This window comes from Sturnus vulgaris, chromosome 1 (genome assembly GCF_052056855.1).
Source record: "Sturnus vulgaris isolate bStuVul1 chromosome 1, bStuVul1.hap1, whole genome shotgun sequence".
Taxonomy (NCBI): Eukaryota; Metazoa; Chordata; class Aves; order Passeriformes; family Sturnidae; genus Sturnus; species Sturnus vulgaris.
Genome location: NC_142243.1, coordinates 24,160,246 through 24,185,635, shown reverse-complemented (window position 1 = coordinate 24,185,635; position 25,390 = coordinate 24,160,246). Strand labels below are relative to the sequence as shown.

Here is a 25,390-nt window from a genome sequence, read left to right as displayed (position 1 = left end):
TTGTGGATATGAAAATATGCAGTAATTCAAGGAAAATAATGATTTCTAGACAGTCTGAATCATATGTGCTGCATAAACGCTGTGAATTTCTTCACAAATTATATTTTACAATTACTTTTCTCTTCCTGATCTTTTATATATTATTTGTGAAACTTAAAACTTCCTCACAATACTACTGCTGTTTCTCTCAAATGAACCTAACGAACAAAAATTGGAACACAGAAATGGTGACACCTCAAAGAAATTCTTATCTATGTTTTCTGATGAATCATCAGACACTGAGGGAAGAACTTGATTAAAACTACTATATTCCTATATTTTGTAGCTAAATGCATAGCAAAATATTTTCCAAAGTCCATTTAAATTTAGAGAGTTTTTGGAAGTGGAGACAAGCACTTGACCCAGAATTATCCTGGTCCTCCTTCATCCTGCTGCTCACACATCAGATGCACTGTGACGTCAGTGTATGTGGTGAATTTAACCCATATTCTGCTATCTATGTACACTGAAAATATATGCTAACGTAAGGAAGGGTTAGAAATTCATATGGAGTGGCAACAGATCCCTTAAATTCCATTTGTACTTAGTATACATACAGTGATCTATAAAGAGTCCTCCTCAGAACAGCCCTACAGTACCAAGTACTAACATTCAGATGTTGAGAACCAAATGCAGCAGCCAATTTCCTAAAAAAACCTGTGCAATCCAAGGGTATCAACAGAGTTGCACAGCCATGGAGGAAAAATCATCACCAACTGGAGCCAAGATGCTGAGTTACTTGCTAGGTCTGTATCTGCTTTAGAGAGCAGCTTTACAATTAATCTCATTCCTAAAACACAACCTCCTGTCTCAATATGGGTAAAGTAATGCTGTATTAAAGTACATGTGTTATCCAATATCAGACTATGAGATTCATTGACTCATGGAAGTGTAGTCAACAAACAGAGTTAAAGCACGAGTCCCAGCAGTGCTATATTAAAGATAAATATACATATCTAAGACTGTATTTCAAGTCCTCAGACTATTTAAAACACTTATCATCCTATATTAAAGGATCACTTTCCAGTCTGAGTCAATATATGATCAAACCACTAATTTTAACACTATTTTTTTCATTAATGGAGCTGAATTAGAGTTAAAGGAAAATCCTAAACACATTATTCATGTGAGTTATCAAGTGCTATATCATATACCTACCATAGGTCCTGGGCCAAAATCTGCTGCTTTAGATGGATCATATTGGGCAGCGAAGTTCTGTAGATAATAAAAAGTTTGACATCAAAATACGAAAAACTTTACTTTAAAAACTATTTTTAATCAACATTCTGTATCTAAATATAATTGGATTTATTATACTTGCTATGAGGTTTGTTAAAGCAGCATACATGCAACTCAGTAAATATAGCCCTATTATAAATACATTTCTATTCACTTGTTTCCAAAAAGACTTGATTTTACCAGGAAGGCCTTTCAAACCTAAATATCTCTGCAGCAGTGATTCAATAGTGTGAACTGAAAATTAGGAATGCAAATTCAGTGCCCATTTAAAATTGAAAACTTTCTTGAAACTGTCAAATTATTCTGCCTCATTTCCAATGACGGAAGTTGAGCAAAGCAATGAAAAAATATGCATAAGTAAAATTAATGTACCAGCCCTGAGGTGGTACATGTGGTGGGCCCTTCAGTTTAAGAAACATCTGAGAAGTATGCAGCCTCAGAAACACTGCAACGGATTTTTGATATTTTAGCAAAATAGAAAAAGATTCTCCACAACACAATCAAACCTTTTCTTGCTCGTCTCATTAACATATTAAAATAAATTAATGAAAGCAGTTTGATATTTACAACGAGCAAAATAAAGTATCCCTATTCACACTGAAGTCAAAAGAGTATTCTTCCATGCAGAAGAATTTAATAAACTTGATCAATACAACAGTGTCTGTGTCTTCATGCTTCCTATTCAAGCTAATGTCAAGCAAAGAGTTAAATTCAGAATTCAGCAGAGAATACATGATGGACACTGGCGCACAAAATGTGCACACAACAGCCCGTTTACAGTTCTGTAGTATGAATAGAGATAAAAAGAAAAATTTCTAAAGGACAATACTCAAAATTTTATAGAACTTCTAATTGATTTTTATCTTAAGGAGTCGTCTTCTTTGCCTATTCCAATACAGTTGCTGTCTCTAATCCAACCATAGAAGTTTCTTTTCCCCGTTTACTTAACAGCACTGGTTTCAATTAGTTGATGCCTAACCTTTTACCACTGTGTAAGTTTAATGCTAAATAACAGGCTTGATTTGCTCTTCTTCCTACATCCCTGTTGAATACAGAATCTAAATTTTCCATTGAATATATACACCCCAAGGAGGGTTTCACTGGAACCGGGACCATCGATTTCTTATAGCTCACAAGAGAATATTTCTTCCACTCTCCAATTCAATAATAATGTTTTCCAGCAGATAGAAATTTCATCTTGGTCCCAAAGTACAGTTTATGAGTTCTGGTAATAGAAAGTTTGGATGCCTTACTCCGCCAAGACCTGGAGGACCAGGGGGCCCTGGAGGACCTGGTAGACCATCTTCACCATCTCTGCCTGGTGGACCTGGTGGACCCTGGAGTTAAAAAGAGAATTATATGGTGAAAATTGGAAGTGGCTGAAGAAACCTCTGATGTGGTAACTTCACTAACAACCAGGCACCCAAAGCACACCCCATAATAGTGCTATATATTTAAATAAATAATATAAATAAATGCTTGAGAAAATAAACATAGTCTGATTTTATGTTACTTTGCTTGTATCAGATATGTACTGGAGCCTTGTATTTGAGAAGATTTATGGGGGCAACATTGGATTTATGCTACCAAGGTGTAATATCCAAATTGAGAAGTTTCATCTTAAGTGACAAACTTTGAACCTACGAACCCCAAGTGACCCATGTGGACCCACACAGCCTGGCAGATCCTGTTAGTGAGAGCCTAAAATTTGACCAGCTGAGGATTAGAGAAGTTCAGCCCTACTGATATGAGTTAACATGGATCCAGAGTAAGCCCAACACCAGTTTTTAAACAGTATAGACAATTTGCTGGTATAATTGCAAATCCAATTAAAATTTAGCAGCGCTCTTCTTCAGATTTTTGATACTGTCCATCTGCTACCACTGTCAGAACTTCTTTTACAACAGGTTGAAACTACCCCTGTTCAGTCCAGTAACAATTGTCCTTACATTCTTTCATCCTCAGTACACAAAGCTGGTCAAGTTTTGGCATCATGACAATTGATGTAAGGTGTTTAATTTGTTGAGGTTTTTGACTCAGTTCAGTACTTAATGAAATCCATAATAAATGGATTTCTAAAGGAACAGAATTAGGCTTGTTGCCTTCAGAACAAAGAAAGCATCTCATTTCATTAAACAGATTTAGTTAGTGGCAGCCTAAAGTGAATATCCAGCTGACCACACCGATATAGTCTTCCTAATAGTTTCCATTACATTTTTCAGCACACTATGATCTCAGAAATCTTCAAGAGCTCCCTCATCAGTACTATGGCATTTTCATTTTCAGATGATAGAAAAAAGACACATAACTATACACAACCCAGATAAGTACGTGAAGTTCAGAATACCACTTTACAAAAAGCAGCAGCGATGCAGAAGCAAACCAGAAAAGCAGACACCAGCAATATGAATGAAATTTACAATTAAATCATTCAACTGTCCTTATTTATGGTTACTTTTACAGTAGAGCCTTCTGCAGTATAACATCCCCTTTGACTAGCAGAAGGTAGATAAGAAATGCCCAGCTGCCAAGAAAAGAGCTTTTCCAAAACATTTTTGGAGGCACAGATAATAAATTATCTTCAAAACAGGCTTAGCCTATTCAGGCTTTATGTAGAGGGCTTACTATACACCGTATTATTCAAAGATTACATGTTTACATGCCAATTTTCCCTCTGCGTTTCTATGTGTTATGTCCACTGTGAGCAGCTGGAAAAACATTTTTCAAATCATCACTTGAAGAGCTAGGCTGGCCTACGATCTCAACCACATCTGCTCAGGCACAATGACTATAATTAGGCTGAATTTGGTAAATAGGTAATTTGATTTCTTTTTATAATGAAATTGTACATGCAAGCTTCTACGGGTACAATAATTAAATCTCACAGCAATGCTTAAACTCAGTTTTTTCCTAGTGGTTTTCCAACAACTACTGTTCAAACATCACAAGTAAACGTCAATCTAATTCCTTACCCTTTCTCCCTGTGGCCCTTTGTCTCCTCTAGGGCCCTGCCAGAAGAAAATAACACTCAATGAGTTACTGTGGAAATTTTCCAGGAAAATACAGGGAAACAGATACATTAAGAATAATTAGTGTGCATTAAAAAGGAAAAGAAGGCTGCACATACAAGTCTAACAGCTATTTTCTCCAGACAGTATATTTTTGTCCACGATAATCTACTGGAAATAGATTAGCCACTGCCACTGCTGGGTGAATTAAAAGTGTCACTGCACAGACCACAGAATTACGTGCAAAACTGGGGTTTTTTTCTACTGAATAACTAGCTCTAATTTAACAGTGGTGACTTTCAGAAATAATATAGAATCGATTTAGCCCTTTAGACCTGTGTGGATATTGCTGTATTATTCAATCCACGTAAATCTTTACAAAGGAACTCTGTTTAAATAGGAATGATACCTTGATGCCATTTAGGTTTGGTAGGCTTAGTTTTGCCCACAGGTAAAGCACCTTTAATTCGATATTTGAATTTATCCTGGTGTTAAAATGCTGCATTCATCATTCCCTCCTTTTTTTTTCTACCTACTCATCTCAGTGCTACTGCTCTCTTCAGAGAACACTGAAAATAAGCAGTATAGTCAATTTTCCTTTCATCCAATATTCAACAAAATATTAATCTGCTGAAGACTACCTGATATCATCTTCATTTCCACACAAGAAAAATAGAAATGCTTACCTTGCGCCCTGCAGGTGCCTGGAAAAAAAAATAAAGAAGAGAATTTAAAAAAGAGTTACAATTTTTGCCAGTATTTTAAACTAAAATAATGCACAAACTTAGATGCATTTTCTTATATAACTATACTTTTTCTCAGTCCAATATATTTATTTTTTATCAGTCCAATTAACTATGCCCTATAATTTAAAATTACTTTGAAGGCTAGGAGGTTAAATATAGCAAAGATGCATGTAGCTATATTAAAATGTTGTGTTGAAGACTGACAATATTATAGCAATTACCGCCTAAAATATTAGAATGTATTAAAATAAAAGTCACACCTGAGCTCTTTCATAATCCTACTGTGCAATGAAATTTAGACTGTAGAACTGGCTTTAAAGCAGAGCCATCTCCAATCCACACTGCCAGGTACAATGTCCAAAGAGCACTGCTCCGTTACTTTCTCCTCATGGTCTCTACACCTATGAAGGCAGTCTCTTAAAAAGGCCGTCCCACTTGTGGAATTGGGGTGGGTACCTTTCCAGGCAGTGCCTTCTGCATTTAATCACCACTTCTTGGGAATGGATGTTAGAAAATATTACTGCCACAAGGAGAGAAGCCTAGCCTGTTAATTGGAGTGTTACATATTAGATAAAAACATTGTACTGACCTCACTCACATCTGCAAAGAGAGGGAAAGAAAAAAAAGAGATAATTAGAGCAGGGATTCAAATGTTTTACAAGTTTCAAATTTTAAACTTGCTTTCAATTCAAAATTAAATTTGCTGCTTTTAATTCGAAATGCAATTTTGTTGATTTCCTTAATGCAATAAACATTTTCCTAATGCAATTTCTTACTGTTAGGATTATTATCTTAGACTGGAAAGACTCACGGGTGAAATTGCCATGTATTTCAAATTCAGAATGGACTTGCTAATTAAAATAAGACAAGTAATATGGCTGATACAAAGAGGCAGATGGTATAAATGTTTCAACATACCTCTATTGAACACCCACCACACCTATGTATTTCCACATATATGTTCATGCAAGATATTAATTAACCCAGGCAGAGTGACACGTATGAAGATACTAAATTGTAGGAGTAATCTGAAATTTTCATATAAATGGCCCAATCCCACTTTTTTTATGGGGAAATGTTCTCTCCAAACATCTCTATTTCCACATTTTCCTGTAAAGCCGTGTAACAGAGAACAGTTTGAAGCTTTTAAACACCACATTGCAAATAACTATCTCTGTATGTTATGCACTGCTATGTGTGAGTATGTACTTTTTTCATTAGCTGGAGAAACAAATTTTCTGAGTTTCTTAATTTCAAGGAATTAAAAATCTATTTTGACTTAAACTCACCACAGTAAAAGTCTCACATCACACTTGAATGCCACCAATTTAACATTACCACTAACTAACAGGTTGTTGGATGTTTTTTCCACAACGTGTCACTTTGGCAGTGTATGATCACACTAAATTCGGATTATTCGTGCAGTCCAGAAAAAGGGCAGAAATGCTGAAGCACCGGAATTCGCGGCAGTGCGCACACAGCCAGCCTGTGCTATCCCAGCACCAAACTAAAGCCATTACTGCCCGCAGGTGACGGCGACAACGGCGCCTTCCCAAACTCCCTGCGGGAAGCGCGGGGTGCTCGGCTCGCGGATCCCCGCTCGAACCGCTCCGTCTCCTTTGTTCCCATCACCGGGGTTGGAGGGATGTCTCCAGAATGCCCGTCCAGAACTGCCCCGCCGCTGCCCCCCGCCCCAGCGAGGGCGACTCGGGACACCTTCCCGGGGGGCATCATCATCCCATGGGGCATCATCATCTCGGGGGGCCATCATCCCGGCTGGGGCGGGGGGGCATTGTCCCAGGGAGGGAGGCATCATCATCCTGGGGGGGGCATTGTCCCAAAAGGCCATCATCATCCCGGGGGAGGCATCATCATCCCGGGGGTCCCAACGCCAGGAGCGGGCAGCGCACGGCTGCTCCCTCCTCCTCCGCCCTGGAACGCGGCCAAACCTTGGGTCAAAGCCACGGTGGCCAGGGGCTCGGGGGGCCCTTCACAGGGCGCTGCGCTGCAGGAAGGCTCCACTTCACCCCTGGCCGAGTGGCGGGGCGTGTTTTCCCTCTCATCTCAGTGTGCGGGGTGTGCGTGTGTGCGCTTCGCTAACCGCGATGAGAGGACACTACTCCCTCGGGGAGCTGCGCTCCTTTTTCGCACTAGAGCGGGGCACTGCTCCTTCCCTGCCTGCCTCCCCCTGCCCCACACCTCCTCCTCCTCCTCCTCCTCCTCCCCTCCCCGGATTCCCCGGGGCCGCGCCGGCTCCGAGCGGCCCGCAGGGGGCGCCCTGCGCGCGGAGCCCCCGCAGCCAGGGAAGCGATGGATGGAGGGATGGAGGGAGGGAGGGATGGAGGAGCCGCTCTCCCGCTGCCCGCAGGCTCCCTGCTTCGGAAAGCGCGCCTCACGCCTCACAAAAGTGCAGCCTGGGGTCATCAGCTCGCCTCAAACACTCTCCTCCCAGCCTGCATCTGTATCTCCTCACAGCATCTGCGCTGGAGGTGAGCCTTTGTGTCCTCCTCTATCTACGAGCCCGTCTGGGGGGGAGGTGTTCCGTTTTTTAAATTTTTCTTTCCTTTTTTTTTTCTTTTCTTTCTCGTAAAGAGGGATCTCGTTTGGCCACTTGCCATCTTTTTCTTAGGGAAAGAAAGAATCTATAGAGTCTGATCTGGGACGGAGGTGGCAGTTTATGAGCCGGTCTCTATCGCTTGGGAAGAGGCAACTCCCCGCAGACTGCCGTGCATGGGGAGGGCGTCGGGACAAAGCAGAGAGCGCAGAGCCGGACAGCCACCCCTGCCACCACCCCTGCCACAAACAAGCGGAAAACACTTACGTTGGCCTGTTGCTAGGTATGAAGTTACTGCGAGCAGCAACCAAATCCGTGTATCCACAAAGCTGAGCATGTCTAGTTGCAAGACATGCAGACTCCTTGTGGTGCCGAGTCGGTTGGTTAGCTATCGCCTGTGGGACGCAGGCATACAGTCTCGAGGAGTAACTCCAACCTTAGCAGAAACCTGCTGCCCGGGACGCTAAACTAAGCCAGCCCCGGTCCGCCCTACTTATACCGCAGGAGGGTCCCGGCGCCGCCCAGCCCGTCACGTGCCCCGTGTCCCCAGCCCTCCCCGCAGCCTTGGCAGCGGCAGCGCCGGGGGGCGGCGACGCTAAATTGGTTCCATGCTTTGAGGACGTGGACACTGAGGCTTTCGGAAGGAAAATCTGACTCGTCGTCTCGGTTTTTTTTTTTTGCCGTTTTCTTTCTTTCTTTTTTTTTTTTTTTTTTTTCCCTCAGCCGTCCCACGCCCCTCTCGCCCCGCTGTTCAGAGAGCGCGGCCGGGAGCCTGGCGGGGCAGCCGGCTGGCAGCGCCCCGACGGCGTTCAAAGCGGGAGCTGTCCAGGGCCTGCGGCGCCTCCCGCCCCGCGGGGAAGCGGCCGGGGGAGCCGCGAGGGGACTGGATCCCAGCTCAACCTCTCTCCTCAGTCCCACTGCAACCAAAGGCGAGGCTCTGCCCATCTCCGGACCCTCTAGCACGACCCCTCTGTCACGGTCACTCCGGTCCCTGTCCCTGGCGTTTCCCCACGCACAGCCCCTCAGCCCGCCCGCAGCCGCGGCGGAGCCCGTTCGCATCCCGACGGATCGCTCTCCCCAGGGAAGCATCTCCATCCGTCCAAGGCGCGGGCAGAGCCCTGGCACTCTCCCCTCCCGGCTTGGCGGCCGCTCGGGCGGTGTGTGTGTGCGAGGGGAGCCCGGGGAGCCCCGCAGCCGCCGCCCCGAGCGCTGCCCGCCTCCCGGCCGGCTGAACGGGACTGTCCGGGCGCAGGGAGGAGGATGGGAGCTCCGGCAGCTCCCCTTCGCGACCGCCACCCGCCCACCCAGCCGAGGGAAAGCTGGCGGGCTTGTTTGCCACGTCTGCCCGGCAGACGGCTTCTCCCATCGCGGGGGAGGGGGCCGAGGTGGGTGTGAGAGGAGTTGCCCGCTCTGTGCCCCCGAGGGCCGGCCGCCCATCGCTCCTCTGCCCCGGGACCGGGGTCGGGGCTGCAGTCACTTGGGGTCGCCCATCGCGGCCCCCCGGCTGCGGGGAGCTGACGTGGTGCCCCCGGCCGGGCCAAGCGCAGCCGCCTTGGCCAGCCCGCCTCCCCGCCCGGGGGCTCTTCCAAGGCGGGCAGCCGCCCCCTCCCAGGCCCCCTCCGCTCGCCGAAGGGAGTCCCGAGCAGAGGTGACGGCGAAGGCAAATCGGAGCCCCGCCTCAGGGTGGGGAGGGGGACCTCTCAGGGGCGGAAAAGGCGAGGAGAGCGCCTGTCCTCGCTCCCCTTCTCTCCCCCAGCCGCGGGTGGATCCTGCCCAGGCACAGCAGCGAGCCGCGACAGCCTCCGGGAGAGCCGCGGCGGAGGGAGCGGGGGGGTCCCGGCAGCCGCTCGGCACCGCCTCCGGACCGCCCCGCAGCCGCGAGGGTCGTCTCACCCTCAGCCTGTCTTAGGGGATGTGCCGGGACTGTATCCAGCCCCTATTTATCAGCTGCCGTCGGGGGCACGAGTACGGAAAGCGTGGGAAAGATGGGTGATGGATGTGCACCCGAGCGGGGACCCCACAGGGGCTGTGTCTCGGGGACACTGCCAGCACCAGAGCAGCATCCTTGTGCCACGCATCCACGCGTGTCCAGCCCTTCCCGGCTGGACAGCCTGCCTGAAGCTGCCTCTGCCGACAGGACAGTTCCTCGCTATCAAAAGTGTCGGAATGGAAAAGGCTGCAGTTTGGGTAGGAAAATCCACAGCATTAGGAAAAGGTGATCCATCGAAGTGTGTCTGACCACAAAAATGGTAGCACAACAAATGATGTGATGAAACATTGTAATAAAAGTATACGGCATAAATGGTACATGAGTATTCTTTCAGATTATCTTTCTTGTGAATGGTTTCAGTTTAGAGCAAGAAGGATTTTAAATTAACCTGGACAGTGAAGATAACTACTTGAAAGTTTATACCAGCATAAAAGTAAAGTAGCCCAGTGAGCTTCAAACAAGTTAAAATAACAAATAAATTATCATTATTATAGACCCGAAGCACTGTGGCTCAAGTCCAAGTATTCCTTGATACCACTTTCAGTGAACAGTTGCTTTTTTTCAGACTTGTTCCTTGAAATCAATCACTGACTCTGTAGCCAGTTTTAATTTATTTTGACTCTGATACATTAGCAGAATAGTTATAGACTGATTATAATAGTAACTAGAGACTTCTAAGACAAACCTGCTCTAACTGCATGTGTATAAACCTGTTTTACATTCATTTTCAATAAATGATAGCCCTTTTCTATTAATGAAATATGTGGAAGGTGCAAGGATGCAGGCACATGTATCCTGACCAAATCAAACTAAATCACAATTCCCATCCATCCTACCCATGAAGTTTCAGACAGGAAGGACAAGCTCCCACCGAAAGAACAGAAAACCCCTGCAGAGATGTGGATTTTCAATCACCATGTCTCCTATAGGGCAGGTGGCTGAGGGAGACCTGGAGCCAGAAGCTCAGCAGCACACAAAAGCAGTTGAGATGGTGTGAGACTCTTCAGGCTTCAAAGGAGGTGAATTCTTGGTATGCTCCAGCCATTTCAGGATTGCTGCATGTGGATAAAAAAAAAAAAGAGATGCAGAAGAATAATGCATTGATATGGCTCTTTTCCCATGTCAGTCTATTTTCAGCAATACACCACGCTGAAAAATCCATAACTGAAGTTCTCTAGGGCTGACAGGTTTGCCACAACAGTCTCACATGCATACCTGACCTTCAGAACGTACAGAGCCCTTGGCCATTTTCTTCACTTTCCATCATCCATTGTCTTCGTATTTCAAGGAAAGGTGAAGGAAAGAGAGGAATCTCTTCTCCCTCTAACATCAGCAGTTATTCAAGCCACACCAAATGATTTTAGGGTGACAAAGGCCTGTTAAGCTGATCCTCCTGCAGGGTATCTGTCATACAGGCACTATCACAGTTTCTGTTGTGAAGACAGGCTACAGTGCTTATCTTCTCTACCTAAGCATGCAAAAATAATCTTAGAAACTTGGGGGAAAGAAAAAAAAATTCTTTAAAAAAGTAGTTCTGTATTTGGTTCTATAGTGTGAATTCAGAAATACCTTTTCTATAAAATACAATTACGGCAAACGGTTACTAGTGTGCAAATATCATTACTAGTACAAGTATTTCTGAAGTAACAGAAGTAACATGAAAGCTTTTGGAGCCATTAGCATACCAGAATTCATTTGATCAGCCAGATTAAACAAATAAACATCTAAGAATTCTTTTTCCCTTTGGATCATACCTGTTTAAAGGAACTATTTGTCACTACAGCCAGTAATGCCTATGGCACAATTTAAATTGAAACTTTCATGATAACAAAAAAATATCCTCTGCAAGATTTGCTCTTAGGGCAGGCTTTAAAAGAGAGGAGTCTCCAGGTGATGTCAACACAGATTTATTTCTCATTATTTTGAAAAATCGTCAGAATACAGATCAAGAATTATGAAAACTGTAACTTTTTAATATGTACACTGAGACGCAAACTTATCATCCAACCACTGGGCCATTATCATAGAATCATAGAATGGTTTGGGTGGGAAGGGACCTTAAAGACCATCCAGTTCCAAGCCCCTTGCTGTGGAAATGCCTTTCACTAGACCAGATTGGATGGCCACCCTGATCCTGAACACTTCCCAAGGCGGGGCATACACAACTTCTCCGGACCTGTACCAGTGCCCCACCAGCCTCACAGTGAAGAATTTTGTCTCAGCATGTAATACAAACCTACTCTCTCTCAGTTTGGAACCATTTTCCCTTGTCCTGTTACTACATGCCCTCGTAAATACTCTCTCTCCATCTTTCTTGTAGGCTCCCTTCAGGTATTGAAAAGCTGCAATTTGGTCAGCCCAAAGTCTTCTCTTTGACAGGCTGAACAAACCCAAATCTCTTCATCTTTCTTTATGGCAAAGGTTATCCATACCCCTAATAAACTTGGTGGTCCTGCTCTGGACTCACTCCAGCAGGCTGATGTCCTTCCTGTGCTGGGGACGCCAGAGCTGGATACAGTAGTCAAGGTGGGATCTCACCAGTGTGGGGTAGAGGGACCAAACAATTATCCAGCCAAACAATTTAATACTGTCTAGCCAGCACTATACTACAAGAAAACACAGAAGAATGCTAGAATTTGGAGAAAGATCTGCATCTTTTTAGGCTGTCCCCAAACCTCACACCCCAGAGTGGATAACTGCCTTTGGTGTGCTCTCAGATCCAAATTCTCCTCCAGCTATGAATGGGAGAGCAACAGTGTTTGTGGTTGGTACAAATAAGTTATTCATCTCTTTTCATCTGTTCCAACACAAACTTTCACACATTTGTTCAGATGATGGATGCATGCCCCACCGTTCAGCAGCTGTGAGCAGCAAAGGTGCCTAAGAGAAGTAGTTTGCCAGTGGGACAAGTACTGGCGCTGGTTCAATGACATGACCTGGCTTCAATCTTACTTTTGTAGATTATATATCCTTGATATGGATATATGAGGGTCTCTATGATTTCATGCATTACTAAGCTGATCCTTGGATAATTTTTGGTTGATGTTTGCTGTGTAACCATATCAGCTTCCTTACAGCTATCTTTAATGGAATTGTTTATGATTCTGGACTTCACACCTTAGCTTGGTTAGTCAGTATTTTTGCATTAACAAGGAGATTAGTCCATTGTCAGTAGAGAAAATATGGAAGTGGTACCATATATCTCCCTCACTGCAACTCATTGTGTGATGCTTGCTGCTTTCTTCTTGACTGCTTATTTAAAAAAAAAAACCCAAAACCAGAAAAAAAATAGAACAGAAAAAAAGAAAAAGATAAAAAAGAAAAAAAGAAGAAAAAGTGCTATTCTCTTACAGAAAAATCCTGCAAAGAGACAAGATACTACAAGGAACTTCCAGCAGTCCTCGGTACCCAGTGTTGAAGGGCTGGGTGTTCTAAGGCTCCTGTGGCCTGTCTGCTGCTCCTATATAGCACGAGAGGTACACATAGATGTAAAGCATGGCACAGGTACTCAGAGTCATGGCTTGTCTGCTCCAGGGATCATAATTTAGAGGGAGTCCTTGAGGTGCCAGTAAATGTTAAGGAAGCAGGAACATTGCACTTCGTGCAAATAGCTGATAGGTATTGACTTCTAATACTTCTTTGATATTTTATGACAGTTCTGTTAGAATAATTTATAGTAGCTTTTAAGGAGTAGTCCAGCAAACTGACTTTTAATGGGAAGCAAACAGGTTCTATGTGAACAGCTGTGGCTGCTGCTTCATTTAGTTTCTGTTCCCCAGTGGCTGTCTTGTGTCTGAAATAAGTCATCATCCATTTTCCTCTGCAGGATTAATGGTCAAGAATTCCCTAAAAGGAGCAACTGATAGGCAGCCCTTTGGGAATGCTGTTAGAAGGATCAGTAGACAAATTGAATTGAAAAATTCCTCAATTATACTTCAATAAAAGCAAACAAGAGAATGACTCAAGGCTGCTTTACTAAAACTGAGATTCTTCTTGAAACCTCTACAGCAGCAGTCAATGAGCTTTCTGGGTGATGTTTAAATTATTCCAAGTATATATAATTTTTTCCTCTTTCTTTTTTTATTTCCTTTTCTTATTTTTTTTTCTCAAAAGTTATACATTTAGGGGTTGAGGAAGTCAAAACAAAGACCTAGTTCACCTATTGAGAGAAGGGTCAATTGGTTGTTACTGGAGCCAAAACAATTTATCATGTTTAAATAAATTCAGGACACATTGACCTCTTTTCATGTCATTATCAACTCAATCTATTGCTCTGTGACACTGAAAGTCATCCAATAAAATAATGAAACTATTGATATGCTAGTTTACTTAACATCTGAAAGCTAATTTGAAAACTTTATTTTTAAAGGTCATTTGGACTTCACCTCTAATTTATTTACTAAAGCCATAAGCCTGCATGTCTATTATAATCTTCCTTCCACACCCGCTCTGATTCTGTTCTCACTATGACAATACAATGGAAACTCTCACTGACTTCAGTAATAGCAGAGCCAGGCCAATATTCACTATAGTTGTATATCTCACAAGTATTTAACCCATATCACAGAATGTTTTACTTTTTTTTTTTTGTTAGACTTCAGCTTTAACCATCTAATTATTCTTTCCCCTGTTCTATTTGTCAGCCTTACAATTATGACTCAAGGAAATCAAAATTCTCAACTAAAACAGAAGGTGAGAGGAAATAAAGCCAGGTGGTCCTTCGAGATGCTCATCCATCTCAGTAAATACTACTAGAGCAAATTAACATTGTGTTGGTGAGAATAATTTCTCTGTATAAACACACATTAATGGATCTGTGTAGACAGACTGTAAATAAGTTTGTGATGTGGACATGAGGTCTGGTATACCAAGCTTGTACCACTGTTATTTAGAATATTGCTGAAATGGGGATCAAATCACAGTATTAAAAGGTTGCATTGCATCTTTATGGAATTGGCATCTACAGAGCCTCGGCTCCTGGAAACTTTCAGAATTTTCTATATGAGATAAAACAAAAATGCAATGAAAATCACTTGTGGAGGATCAGTATAGATCCAGTACTTTACATTCTCAACAGTCTTGAGAACAATAAGAACTCAGAAGTTCATGAGTCAAGAATGCACTGCAAAATGTAAAAGGTAAAGATCAGTGGAATAATTGAAAGCAAGCAAAGATGATCATGGGTTGTATTCAGTCTGTGTGAAGATATCTTTGTATGTAATGTTGTGGGTGGTATCATGCAAAGATCTAATAATTGGTTGATACAATTACTACTGCAATCAAAATCAGACAGGCAATATTAGAAGAAACTGCCAAATTATTGGTATCCTGCCTTGAAATTAACCACTGAAAAAGTTTGCTGCACAATTAGGATTAAAAAAAAAAACAGGCCAAAACCATCAAAAGAAGTCTCAACTCTAATAGTTTACAGCAGGTGGGAAAAGAATCAGTTTTTTTGTTATCTTCATGTCCTGAGTTTCAATTAGCATAATAATAAATTGTGGTTTTCCATATCAAGTGGTAATTTTCAGCTGTAACAAAGAGCATATAACCCATAATTTAATGTCAAGAAATCTGTCTCAGAAAAGAAAGCACCTTCAACCTGATCCTTCATTATATGGATGCCACTTGGTATGCACACTGACTGTCAAAAATAAGGAGCAATGCAAGTAAAGGCTTGTTTCAGACAGTGCAGATCACTGAAATTAGCTTCTGAAGCAACTAAATTCCCACAGGCAGTAGGGGTAATTTTCAAGTGCATCTAAATCCTACTTTGAAAAATGAAGCAGCATACAGATTTAAGTTGTATTCAGCAACAACATTGCCTTGTCAGTCCAGGTTTTTCCATGACTAAAACTTTTCACCAATTGTCATCCTGAATATCTCCTACAGCAGCTGTGGACAGATCCCTGTTCTGCTTCATGTGAAGTTAAAATCCCTCATTCTGGAAGGAGAATGCACAGGAAATCTTATATGTTGATTAGTTTTGGATTGTCCTTCTCACAATTTTCTGCTTCCTGTTCACTGAAAAGATAAACGAGTCTACTACTGCAGACTAGGGAAAATGTTATTACATCTGAGTACAAGAACTTAGTTTTATGTCACACAGAGGCAAATGTGAAATCCCCACAGCTGAAATCACTCATATAAGGCTTGGCTTTTATATATATATATATATATATATATATATATATATATATATATATATATATTATAATATCATATTCATGTTCATATTGTTGCATATATCATAGTATATCATGTTGCTGTTCCCCAAAATTGTACACCACAACATTCCCATTTTTAAGTGGTAGAATCAATGAATGGCACGCAGTACAGTGTTGTTTCTCCCTACAAACATTTTTAAAGCTGTTTGTGCTTCGTTAAAAGCACTTAATACAGTTCAATGGCCATTGTTTGTTGTAACAGCATGTGGTTTTGTAGAAAGCCCAGGGTGATTGCATGAGGGGTGGAGCCCACAGACCTTGCAACAGGTTGGTCAGAGCGTGGTGCTCATAGCCAAGCCAAGGTCACAGGTTCTTCACTCGAGAGCTGGACTCCATGGTCCTTGTGGTCCCTTCCAGCTCAGAGTATTCTGAGTGTGGGATGCTGTGTGACACTGTCTCACACACCTTCAGAAGAATGGATGTGGCAAACATCTTAAAAGCTTCAGATTCTCCCTTTTCCTAGATTACCCTCTCATTCGGCTCAGCTTCCTTTTCTGCAGCTATCAGCTGGGCAAAAAGCAGCTCACACCAGTGCTGACCCCAAGCACGCCTGCATATTTGTCATGATTAGCCAGCTGGTAAACCAAACCAGACCGTTTTGGACTCACACTGAAGCCTTTTCTTCTTGAAGTTGCTGATTTTAGTCTTTTCCTTCTAGCTAACCTGCCAATTTAATGAAACTTGCAGAAACTTTATGTCTTTGTGGATTCATCCATCAGTTCTGCTGAAGTGGGCCACAAGGTCATGGGGGAATGCAGTGGGCAGGCAAGTAGAGAGGACGCAAGTGTCTCCTTACTGAAGTCTGTTGGGCTTCAGACATAAACCTATTTTTTGGATTATTTTTGGCAGTCTTCATCACAAAATACCATCTTACTATTAACTTTGCTTGTTAGTAAATACCACTAATAGGTAAAGAGAGGCACCTCCCCATTCTCTCTTCCACAATATTTTCCTCTCTTTGAAAAAGATTGCTCATCCTTGCCTTGGTGTACTCCTCCATCGTCTTGTGAGATGATAAGCACCCTTGTTGTAGTGCCATACTCCACTTATTTTCACAGCATGATATTTTCACATGTCAAACTTTAATAGGATACTTGAAATATTAGTAAATCATTGGACTCCTTGAAACTCCAAAAAGTGCAAACTCACAAGTGAGAGTTGAGGCTTGTTCCTGCACCATAAGAAGCTAAAGACCGTGAGACTATTTAAATAAAATATTATAATTTTTATACCTCTTATATTTATTGTTTTTAAATGTTGTGTATTGGTCACCATCAGAGACAAGCACTGCATTAGACATACTTTGATATGACCTGGTAGGCTCAAAAGCATTGATGAATAAAACACCCCCAGTATTGAAAGAAAGCTGGGTTCTTTAAACATAGAGCCACAGAATCATGGAATGTCCTGAGCTGGAAGTGCCCCACAAGGATCATTGAAGTCCAGTTCCTTGCAAAGGACAACCCCAAGAATCACAGAATCACAGAATAAAACCAGATAAGTTAATAGAATCTGTTACATTTAAAAAAAAATATCAGTACTGAGCCTGTGCATTTAAAACAATTTTTGGTTCCTATATAGTTTGCAGAATTAATTTTTTCTCCTGGATCTTTCTTGGGAAAAGTAGATTATTAGACTGCTACTGAAAAATTGAATGGAAAAATCTTGACACGTATATTCATGGGACACTAAGAAAGGTAGGGTCATGTCTACAGAATCTATATTACTGAGCACGCTGTACATGAGAATAGTTGAACTGTCTGTGCTTAGTCTGATTATGCTAAACAGATATGGTAGAGAATATTTTAATTTGTAAACTGCTTTTTTACCTGTGACAAGATGCTCAGTAGGGTGTATGGATAAGATCTGGACAGAAGAGCTCTCAGTGCAAGTACGTACAAAGTGCATATACAAATGTCTGCTGTCTTACAAATGATACCATATTTTAAAGTTATTCCATTCTTTATCATTTTAGAAATTACAGAAAGAGTGGTTAAGGACTAGGATGTCTACGTGAAATTTCTGTGTGGATGAAGGCCCCACTCCTGAAACAGTGTGGTGGAATCCAGTCTCAGTGGATTGGTCACAGGAAGACAACAGGTTTTGTCTCAGGAATTTAGCGTTGTCTGTAGTGGAAATAGGCTGTATTGCCCTCCAGGACAGGTAGTGGTGCAGAGTGGGGTTACATGGTGAGGGAGCAGACTGCTCTGCTCTGAGCTGACCACAGCTGGTGTGTATTTAAAGGGAATGCTGTGTTGTGAAGCTCAAGGGCATGAGCTGTGTGGATAGTCCAGGGTGTTAATGCCCTTTCAGGATAATTTAGGGCTGCAGCTTAAGCAGCCTGCATAGCCTCAGGAGGTTTGATTCAGCAGCTGCTCAGTTTCCCCTGCAGTGATCACAGAACTGGGACTACAGGCTACCATAACCTCATAGATTATCCAGACTGAAAACAAAAATATTTTCTTAAATTATTTGTACCAAGAAGGTCTAATTGAATGGAAAAGGAGCAAATCAACAAAGGGTTAAAGTGCTTTGAAAAAACCCAGACTGGCTAATTAAGTGAATGCTATTTAAAAGATCTTTGGCTTTTGGAAGGCTTCTCTGAAAGGTCTCAAACCACAGAGGAGGGTGCCTCTGTTATAAAACTGCTATAGAGAAAAATAAGTGGTTATGCCTCCTACACTCCCCTGAAACACAAGAGTGTTTGCCTTTCATTTGGCTAAACTGTAAATGTGAAGATCACCTTCTATGAGAGCACATAACGACATCCCTTTTTAGCATATGACCCTAACAGACTTAGATTGTGCATTATGCAGTCACCTGGAGCCAAACTCTCTCTGAGCCATTAAATAACACTATTTTCATGAAATGAAGTGAATATTTTTTGTTGCAAGTGAAATGTGCCTCCCTCTGTATCTCTGTCATTAAACGGAAAGGCATTCAAATGAGGCAGATTTCAGCTTTTCTGAAAGCTGTTGTGTACTCCTGGCATTACAGCTAACTGTGTTTGTGTCTTCCAGAATTGGTCTATAAATGCTCTTAGGAATTATTGCTTGAAGCTATTTGCATTCAAACACAGAATGTGAAAGGTTTACATGAGCCTTAGTTTATTATTTTCTATAGTAATTACTAGTCTTTTCTCTCTTAATTTTAAATGTTGAGAGACTTGGTGCTCTCATTGGTGCTCAAACTCTTGCTCTGCATTAGCAGCATCAGCTGCGTCCAAGTCCCAAAGACATTTGCAATCTTTGTGTGCATACAGACAGGTCAGTTTACTCACCCTTGCAAATTCTAGTATTCTATACTCTATTGCTTGAAAAAATTAATGCATTTAACAACGTAGGTAGGTGCATGATTCAAAGTTCAAGCCTCATGTATGTTCTGCATCATCAGCTCAGGACAAGATTTGTTTGTTCATCCATGCAAACTCCAACCTCACTATACAGATACTTGGTCATCAGAGGAGTCTGAGTGGCAACTAAAGGAAAAGGAAACTGCAGCAGAGAATGTGAATCTTAATTTGAATAGGATTTCTCTTTTTTTCTTGCTCAGAGTTAATTTAATTTTCTTTAGCTACTTCTAAATCCATAATTAGCCTACATCTCAGTGTTGCCACATTCCAGATGATTTTTGACTGGGGTTGCCCAGCTGAATTCCTATTGCTTTGTTTCCAGATTCTCATGTTTCTCAGCTCTTTCCAAATTGCTGGAACTGCTGTCCCTATTGCAGGGAAGAGCTCAAACGAAGAGAAATACACAGGGTTGCAGTCCCTTTTCTAAGGCACAAGCATGAGTTTGGGACAAGAGGAATAACATTCTTGATATTTGTGCAGAATTAACCCAGAAGACTGTGTTTAATCAGTGAGTTTTGTCATGAAACTCATAGGATTCCCTTAAACAACTATAGGGAAGCAGTGGCTTTCTTCTGTTTTAAATCAACAGGAAAGCTCTATGAAAATGGAACAATTCTGCCTGATGATAAAGAATTAATTTTCTCAGGGTGAGCTTGGCTTATGAGACCTCCTCTGGATTCATAAATTTGACTTAAAATAGTTAGGTAACCTAAAGAATGATGTTAAGGTTCCTTTCTTGAGGCAACTCACAATTAGAAAAAACCTCCAATTTATTTAGCGAAAAGAAGAATGTTAATTTTATTCTAGGAAGTAGGTTTTGATTAGTGTTTGCTGATCATACACAGAACAACAATATTTTGCATCTACTATTACGGAGGTGCTAAATTATAGAAAGTATTTATGTAACACCTAGGTAACAAGACCATCACATATCAGATATATGATCTGCTGGTGGAATTGAATCAGGGCTACAAAAGTTTGAGTATTATCTTTCCTTTAAGCCTCTGTCTCTGCAGCCTTGATGCATTGGATTGACTTCATCCAACAAGAGTTCTCCAACTGGTTTGAGGGTAATGCTTCAGGGTTCTACAAGGAAATATTACTAAGTAACTAACATGGAAGAGGTGATGTGATAATTTAAGCAGCTAGATTTTCCCACTCTAATTCAAAATACAGAGGGAATGGGAAGTGTTATTACACTTAATACAGTTTGCAGGAGTTTCATTTGGTAAGGAAGAAAATGTTGGAAATTCACTCCTATGCTGTTGTACTTCAGTCTCTAAAAATTAAGTTTGCTCTCTGTTCTTTTAACCTAAGGTTGGAACAGTATCTCAAAAATAAGAGAAAATATATGCTTTGATGTCAAGCATTTCAGGCTCTGAGGAGTTCTGTATCAATGACTTCAAAGAAAACTTCATATCAGTGAATTCCAGGTCATTTGTTTTTATACAGATCTGCATTTCACAGTTGCAAGGTTGTTCATTAAAAATCAAACGGTTCTAGTTTTAACACAAAGTTCAGGCTCTCAGTTCTTACTTCTCCAAAGTAATAACTGCTCCTAAGCTAAGGTCAGAGCAGGAGAAGGGGCTCGCTTATTCCAGACTCAGAAACAAAGAATGATTACATTCACACCTGGTGGAATCTATTGCAGCACACCAGAAAATTTCACTGGTGCAAGAATCACACGGCTAAAAATGACATTCTCAACATCCTTGCAAAAATAAGGCAGATAAAAGTGAAGAATACCTTTCCATTCACTTGCTGCAATATAAGTCTCATAGTTTTCTTCTCTTGATTTTTAACTTATTTTGCTTCTCTACCAACTATGCTCCAGGCTACTGGTTAAATCAAATTTTACTTAGAAATCTAACTAATGAATTACATGATAAACATGCTGCATACACCAATACTCAATTTCCAGGCTATTAATACAGTCAACAGACTCAGGTCATTTAGAGACACTATTTGCCAGTTTAACAGACCTTAGAATCTCATTATTTTGGAGGGGTCATTTAGCTCCCAGCTAATTTCTTGATTTCCAACAAAAGGAGTGTTTGCATACAAGTTATATGAAAAGGCAGCATGCTGAAATTCGTCATAAGACAGGCATTTATTATCACCTGAAGCCACTGATTTGGCAGCTAACCTCTGAGAGTTTACCTCATGGGTCCTTCCTTGTTTCTGCCCCTGCATTATACATACAAGAGCCTTCATTTACATGCTTTGCAGAGGAGTGATGTATGCTAACAGTTTCATGCTGGTGCAGGCTTTGAAGATACAACAAAGGGGCAAAATATTCTTCTTTTAGTCAGCCCAGCCTTAATTTCATGTGACACAGAAATGCTAATGTTTTGGCACAGCAGACCTTGTGGCTGAGCCCTAATGACAGTCAGAACCTTTGGTGTTGTCTGTTCACTCAGCCCTGGGCATTACATCTCTTCAAGTAATTAATATTTCAAGTGCTATCTTTCAGTCATCACCTGTACACTCCAGTTAAATTGCTCAACACAGTTGTATGGGATCCTTGAATATTTAGTCTTCTACCCAGTAGAATGTTAGGCCTTCTTTATGACTGAGTTGGTATAACAACAAGGCTGGGAAAAGGAATTCTTGCTGAATTCAATAGTGGATATAATTCAGCTTTTCAGCCATCTTCCTGCTACAAAGCTATCTGCAGAGCTTGTCTGGCCATTGAAGTGCTATTTAGATGTTGTCTTGATGATGTCTTGCTCTTTATTAGTTCTAAAGAAATTTGTGGCTGATTATGGTTTTGAAGGCCTGAGACATTAGTTTTGATACAGCAAGGTGGTTGTGCTCCAGCTATTTTTTGTATTTCTTACATATACTTCTTAATGAGTTAGCCGGAAAAGGATTGTATTGTCACTTGCAGAGGCTTTGCTCATCAAGTAAGGCTGTAAAAGAGCCAGAGCAAATAGGAAGCCCCTGTCTTCAAGCTCTAATTCGAACATGTGTGTTTACAGAGAACCACTTAATAACTGTTTTGCTATATGACCAGGCTGATCAGAGATTTACAGAAGTCTCTTGGGTAGGTATAATGTAAACATACCTGGCATTTCAGTGCAGGGGTAGAAAACAAAGTGGAGGAAAATGATGCCGAGAGGGACCAAGAAGGGGTATGGCCAAGGTCAGGACATGACTTAAGGCAGCCCCTCTGCCTTTTAAGTGTGCCTGTGTATATGTATGTATGCATGTGTGATATAATCTTTCTTGAGGTCTGGTCCTGCTGGTGTTACCTCCTTTCAAAAAGAGAAGCACTTCAGAAGTGTCCATAACTTCTGGATTTGCCCCATAATAAATAAATAAATAAATAAATAAATAAATAAATAAATAGGTGTTCCAGGACTTGTCCCATAATTAGCTGACCTGAGTTCTCATACACTTCCTGCACTGCACGTGGGAGTGTAATTAACTGGGTTCTGTGTGGTGGGAAAACAGCTAGGCCCACTCAGATAGCATGGAAAAGAGAGAGGGGGAAGGTGAGGAGCTTTGTGAAATAGCTGCTGTTCATCTGGCACCAAATATCTCCTCTCTTCTGATGGGCTGGGAGTTGCAGCTGCGAGAAGAAGGAGCACTTTGCTATGTGGGAAATACTGCAGCAGGTCATGAGTGGAGCTGCAGCAGCAGGCAGAGATGGGGAGTGGATGCAAACACTGCAGCGTACTGGGTCTCACTTTGCACTTTGTTTTTGGGTTGTTCTCTATGAGCTGCTTAACACAACTAGGTCTGCACAGCTGATAATTGACAGCTGCAGGTCCTGGATGTAAAGTGAATTGGCTTTCTCCAGCTCATACAGAGCATTCTTCACTTCCTTTTCTATAAGCTCTTGTATTTCACTGTTATGAGATATTAAAATTTTTTTTACCACACTGCGTGACCTTTGATGGCAGATGAAGCATATAGCACCCCTTGGAATAAAATATCTGTAGTCACTGTAAGTGACAAAAGAAACACAGAGCCCTATCTGTCTTCACAAGTCTTAATATACAGTATAAGCACAAAGACGTGAATTGCTGCCTACAGGTGGTCTAACAAATGATCTGTCACCAGCTGAGTTGAGATCAATGTCTGAGCATGACAAATATTCTGTGACAAATGTGGGAAAATGAGATTACTTTATCTCTACTCCCTTAAGGGATATGATAAGTTGTACTAGTTTACAGTTTACAGGATGAGAGTTCATGCATATAGTCAGTGACATAAACTGGTAATATGTAAACATATCTTAACTAATCTGTTTGTATGGATATGTACCTGTGTCCATCTAGAACTATGTACCTGTGGAAGTTAGTTGCTCTCTTATGAGAGAGAGGACCTAAATCTGTACTGCATGTAATGGTTTAGTAAGTAAACACATAAATGAAATTATGTTTTGCCTTTGATTTCAATGTTAAGAAAACTCCCTGCTATATCAAAAATTTTCTGTTGCTGTCTGTATGGAGTGGTCAGCCTTTCTCTCAGATCTGGTTGAAAGCTACTTTTTGATGGATTGGTCCCAAAATCTTAAAAAAAATGAAAAAGCTGGAAAGCAAGAATTCTTCATAGCCAGCTATGAATCATCCCATGTCCGTCTAAGAGTGCAATTAGGAAATCTAGGAAAGAGCCCATGCTTCCTCCTCACATGTCATGCAACAGCCAGCACCCAAAGTGGTGACTTACTTTGGACTGGGCTCCCTGTGCTCAAGGAACTGAGGAGTTGCCTTTTTTTCCCCAGCAGATTAGGCAGAGTGAAACTTTTGTCCAGTTGCCTGGCACTTAAAGGTTCCAAAGCAGCAGAGAAATCATGAGTCAGAATACATGCAAGGAATGTTTTCCAACCAAATAGTTTATTTAAGAATGGTGCAGCCTGAAGAGTGGGGGCAGGGAGGGAGACAGGATTTCAGCTCAGACATTCTTATGATTTCAGCTCAAGTTTTTCATGTCCTGGGACGAGTTAGTTTCCTTAACCCTCTCATTAGAAGTATTTGAATAACTTCAGGCAATTATGACAGACAATCAACACATCTTTTTCTCACTACAGCAGGGTCTATACTTTTGTGGAGAGTCAGAGAAAGAGAAGACATATTCTGACATTTATACGAGTTTTATCCTGGAATAACTAGTAATGTAAATGTAGTTTCTTCAGTGTCACTAGTTGGAGAATCAAAATTATCTGCTTCCTTATATATTCCTTTACATCTACTGCTGTCTCTTTTAGTAGATTAATACTGCAAGTGATTACTCCATGAATTCTACCCTAGAAACTCAGCATGTAAATCACAGCAAATGGGTAACATATGATGCTGAGCACTACTGCCAGTCACCTGTGTATTTACAGATGCATACATACGCATATTTGCACAGGGTAGGGGTTTTTTTTCTGTCCCTTTCTCCCTTCTGTCCTCTACCATGAAAAAAAACCCAACACCCAAACCAGCCTTGTCTGACTTTTGCTTTAGGGAGCTGCTGCAAAACTATTTTGTGGTTTGCCTTGATGCAGTGCAGCTGTTGGGAAGTACAGGATCTTTCCAGCCCTCCAAATGCTCTTTATAGCTGCAGCCATTTCCCCCTCCTTCTTTCTCTTACTAAAACTGCTTGCAACTCCTCGATTTCAGTATCCAGGCAAAGTTCATGCTGAGTATTCCCCCTATTATGAAATAGTGAGGGAGGGTGAAATTGAAGAGAGGAGGGAGAGAGAAGAAGCTACTAAAAACCTGTTGGTGTTATGAAAAATTAAGATATAGTCACTGACTGAGATCACTGACTGCAAATTAATTGTATTTAAACCACTTTTTAAATGCAGCCCTTCATAAATAAAAGGCTATTAATCTCAGAGGAAGTCTGAGCAGAAACTCTCAGCAGTATGCTGGGCTTACCTGAAAAGAAGGGGGCTTATAATAACACAGAGATGTTACCTGCTTTGTTAGAACCCACTTATGACAATAAAACCTTTTGGTTTTTCTGCTTCTCTAACTCTCATCAATGCTGTGCAGCATTTCACAAGCAGTGAATCTTGTGTTAACTTGCAGCATATCAACCCAGCCCCTAAAGTTGAAAGCTCAGAGAACGGCACACCCTTTGGTCAGCATAATAACCTTTCATCATTCAGCAAAATCCACAGGACTCATAGTTTTTTGAACACACACATTAAAGAACTAAATATATCTCTTAGTCTGACATATATATGAAAAGCAGCAGGGAAGGACTGGTTCAACTGTAGTCTCTGGCTATGGCATCT

At 41.6% G+C, this 25,390-nt stretch overlaps 1 protein-coding gene across 1 annotated transcript in view; it reads right to left on the bottom strand.

Annotated features, from left to right (window-relative positions):
• Positions 1-8,049, bottom strand: part of COL1A2 (collagen type I alpha 2 chain) — a 37,774-nt gene extending 29,725 nt beyond the window's left edge. The window contains exons 1-6 of the mRNA XM_014875634.2: positions 7,854-8,049; positions 5,622-5,632; positions 4,973-4,990; positions 4,251-4,286; positions 2,532-2,615; positions 1,198-1,254 (exon numbers count right to left, since the gene is read on the bottom strand). Coding sequence (XP_014731120.2) covers positions 1,198-1,254; positions 2,532-2,615; positions 4,251-4,286; positions 4,973-4,990; positions 5,622-5,632; positions 7,854-7,923 — 276 coding nt within the window. The 5' untranslated portion in view covers positions 7,924-8,049. The remainder of the gene's footprint in view (positions 1-1,197; positions 1,255-2,531; positions 2,616-4,250; positions 4,287-4,972; positions 4,991-5,621; positions 5,633-7,853) is intronic.
• Between the last annotated feature and the right edge of the window lie 17,341 nt (positions 8,050-25,390).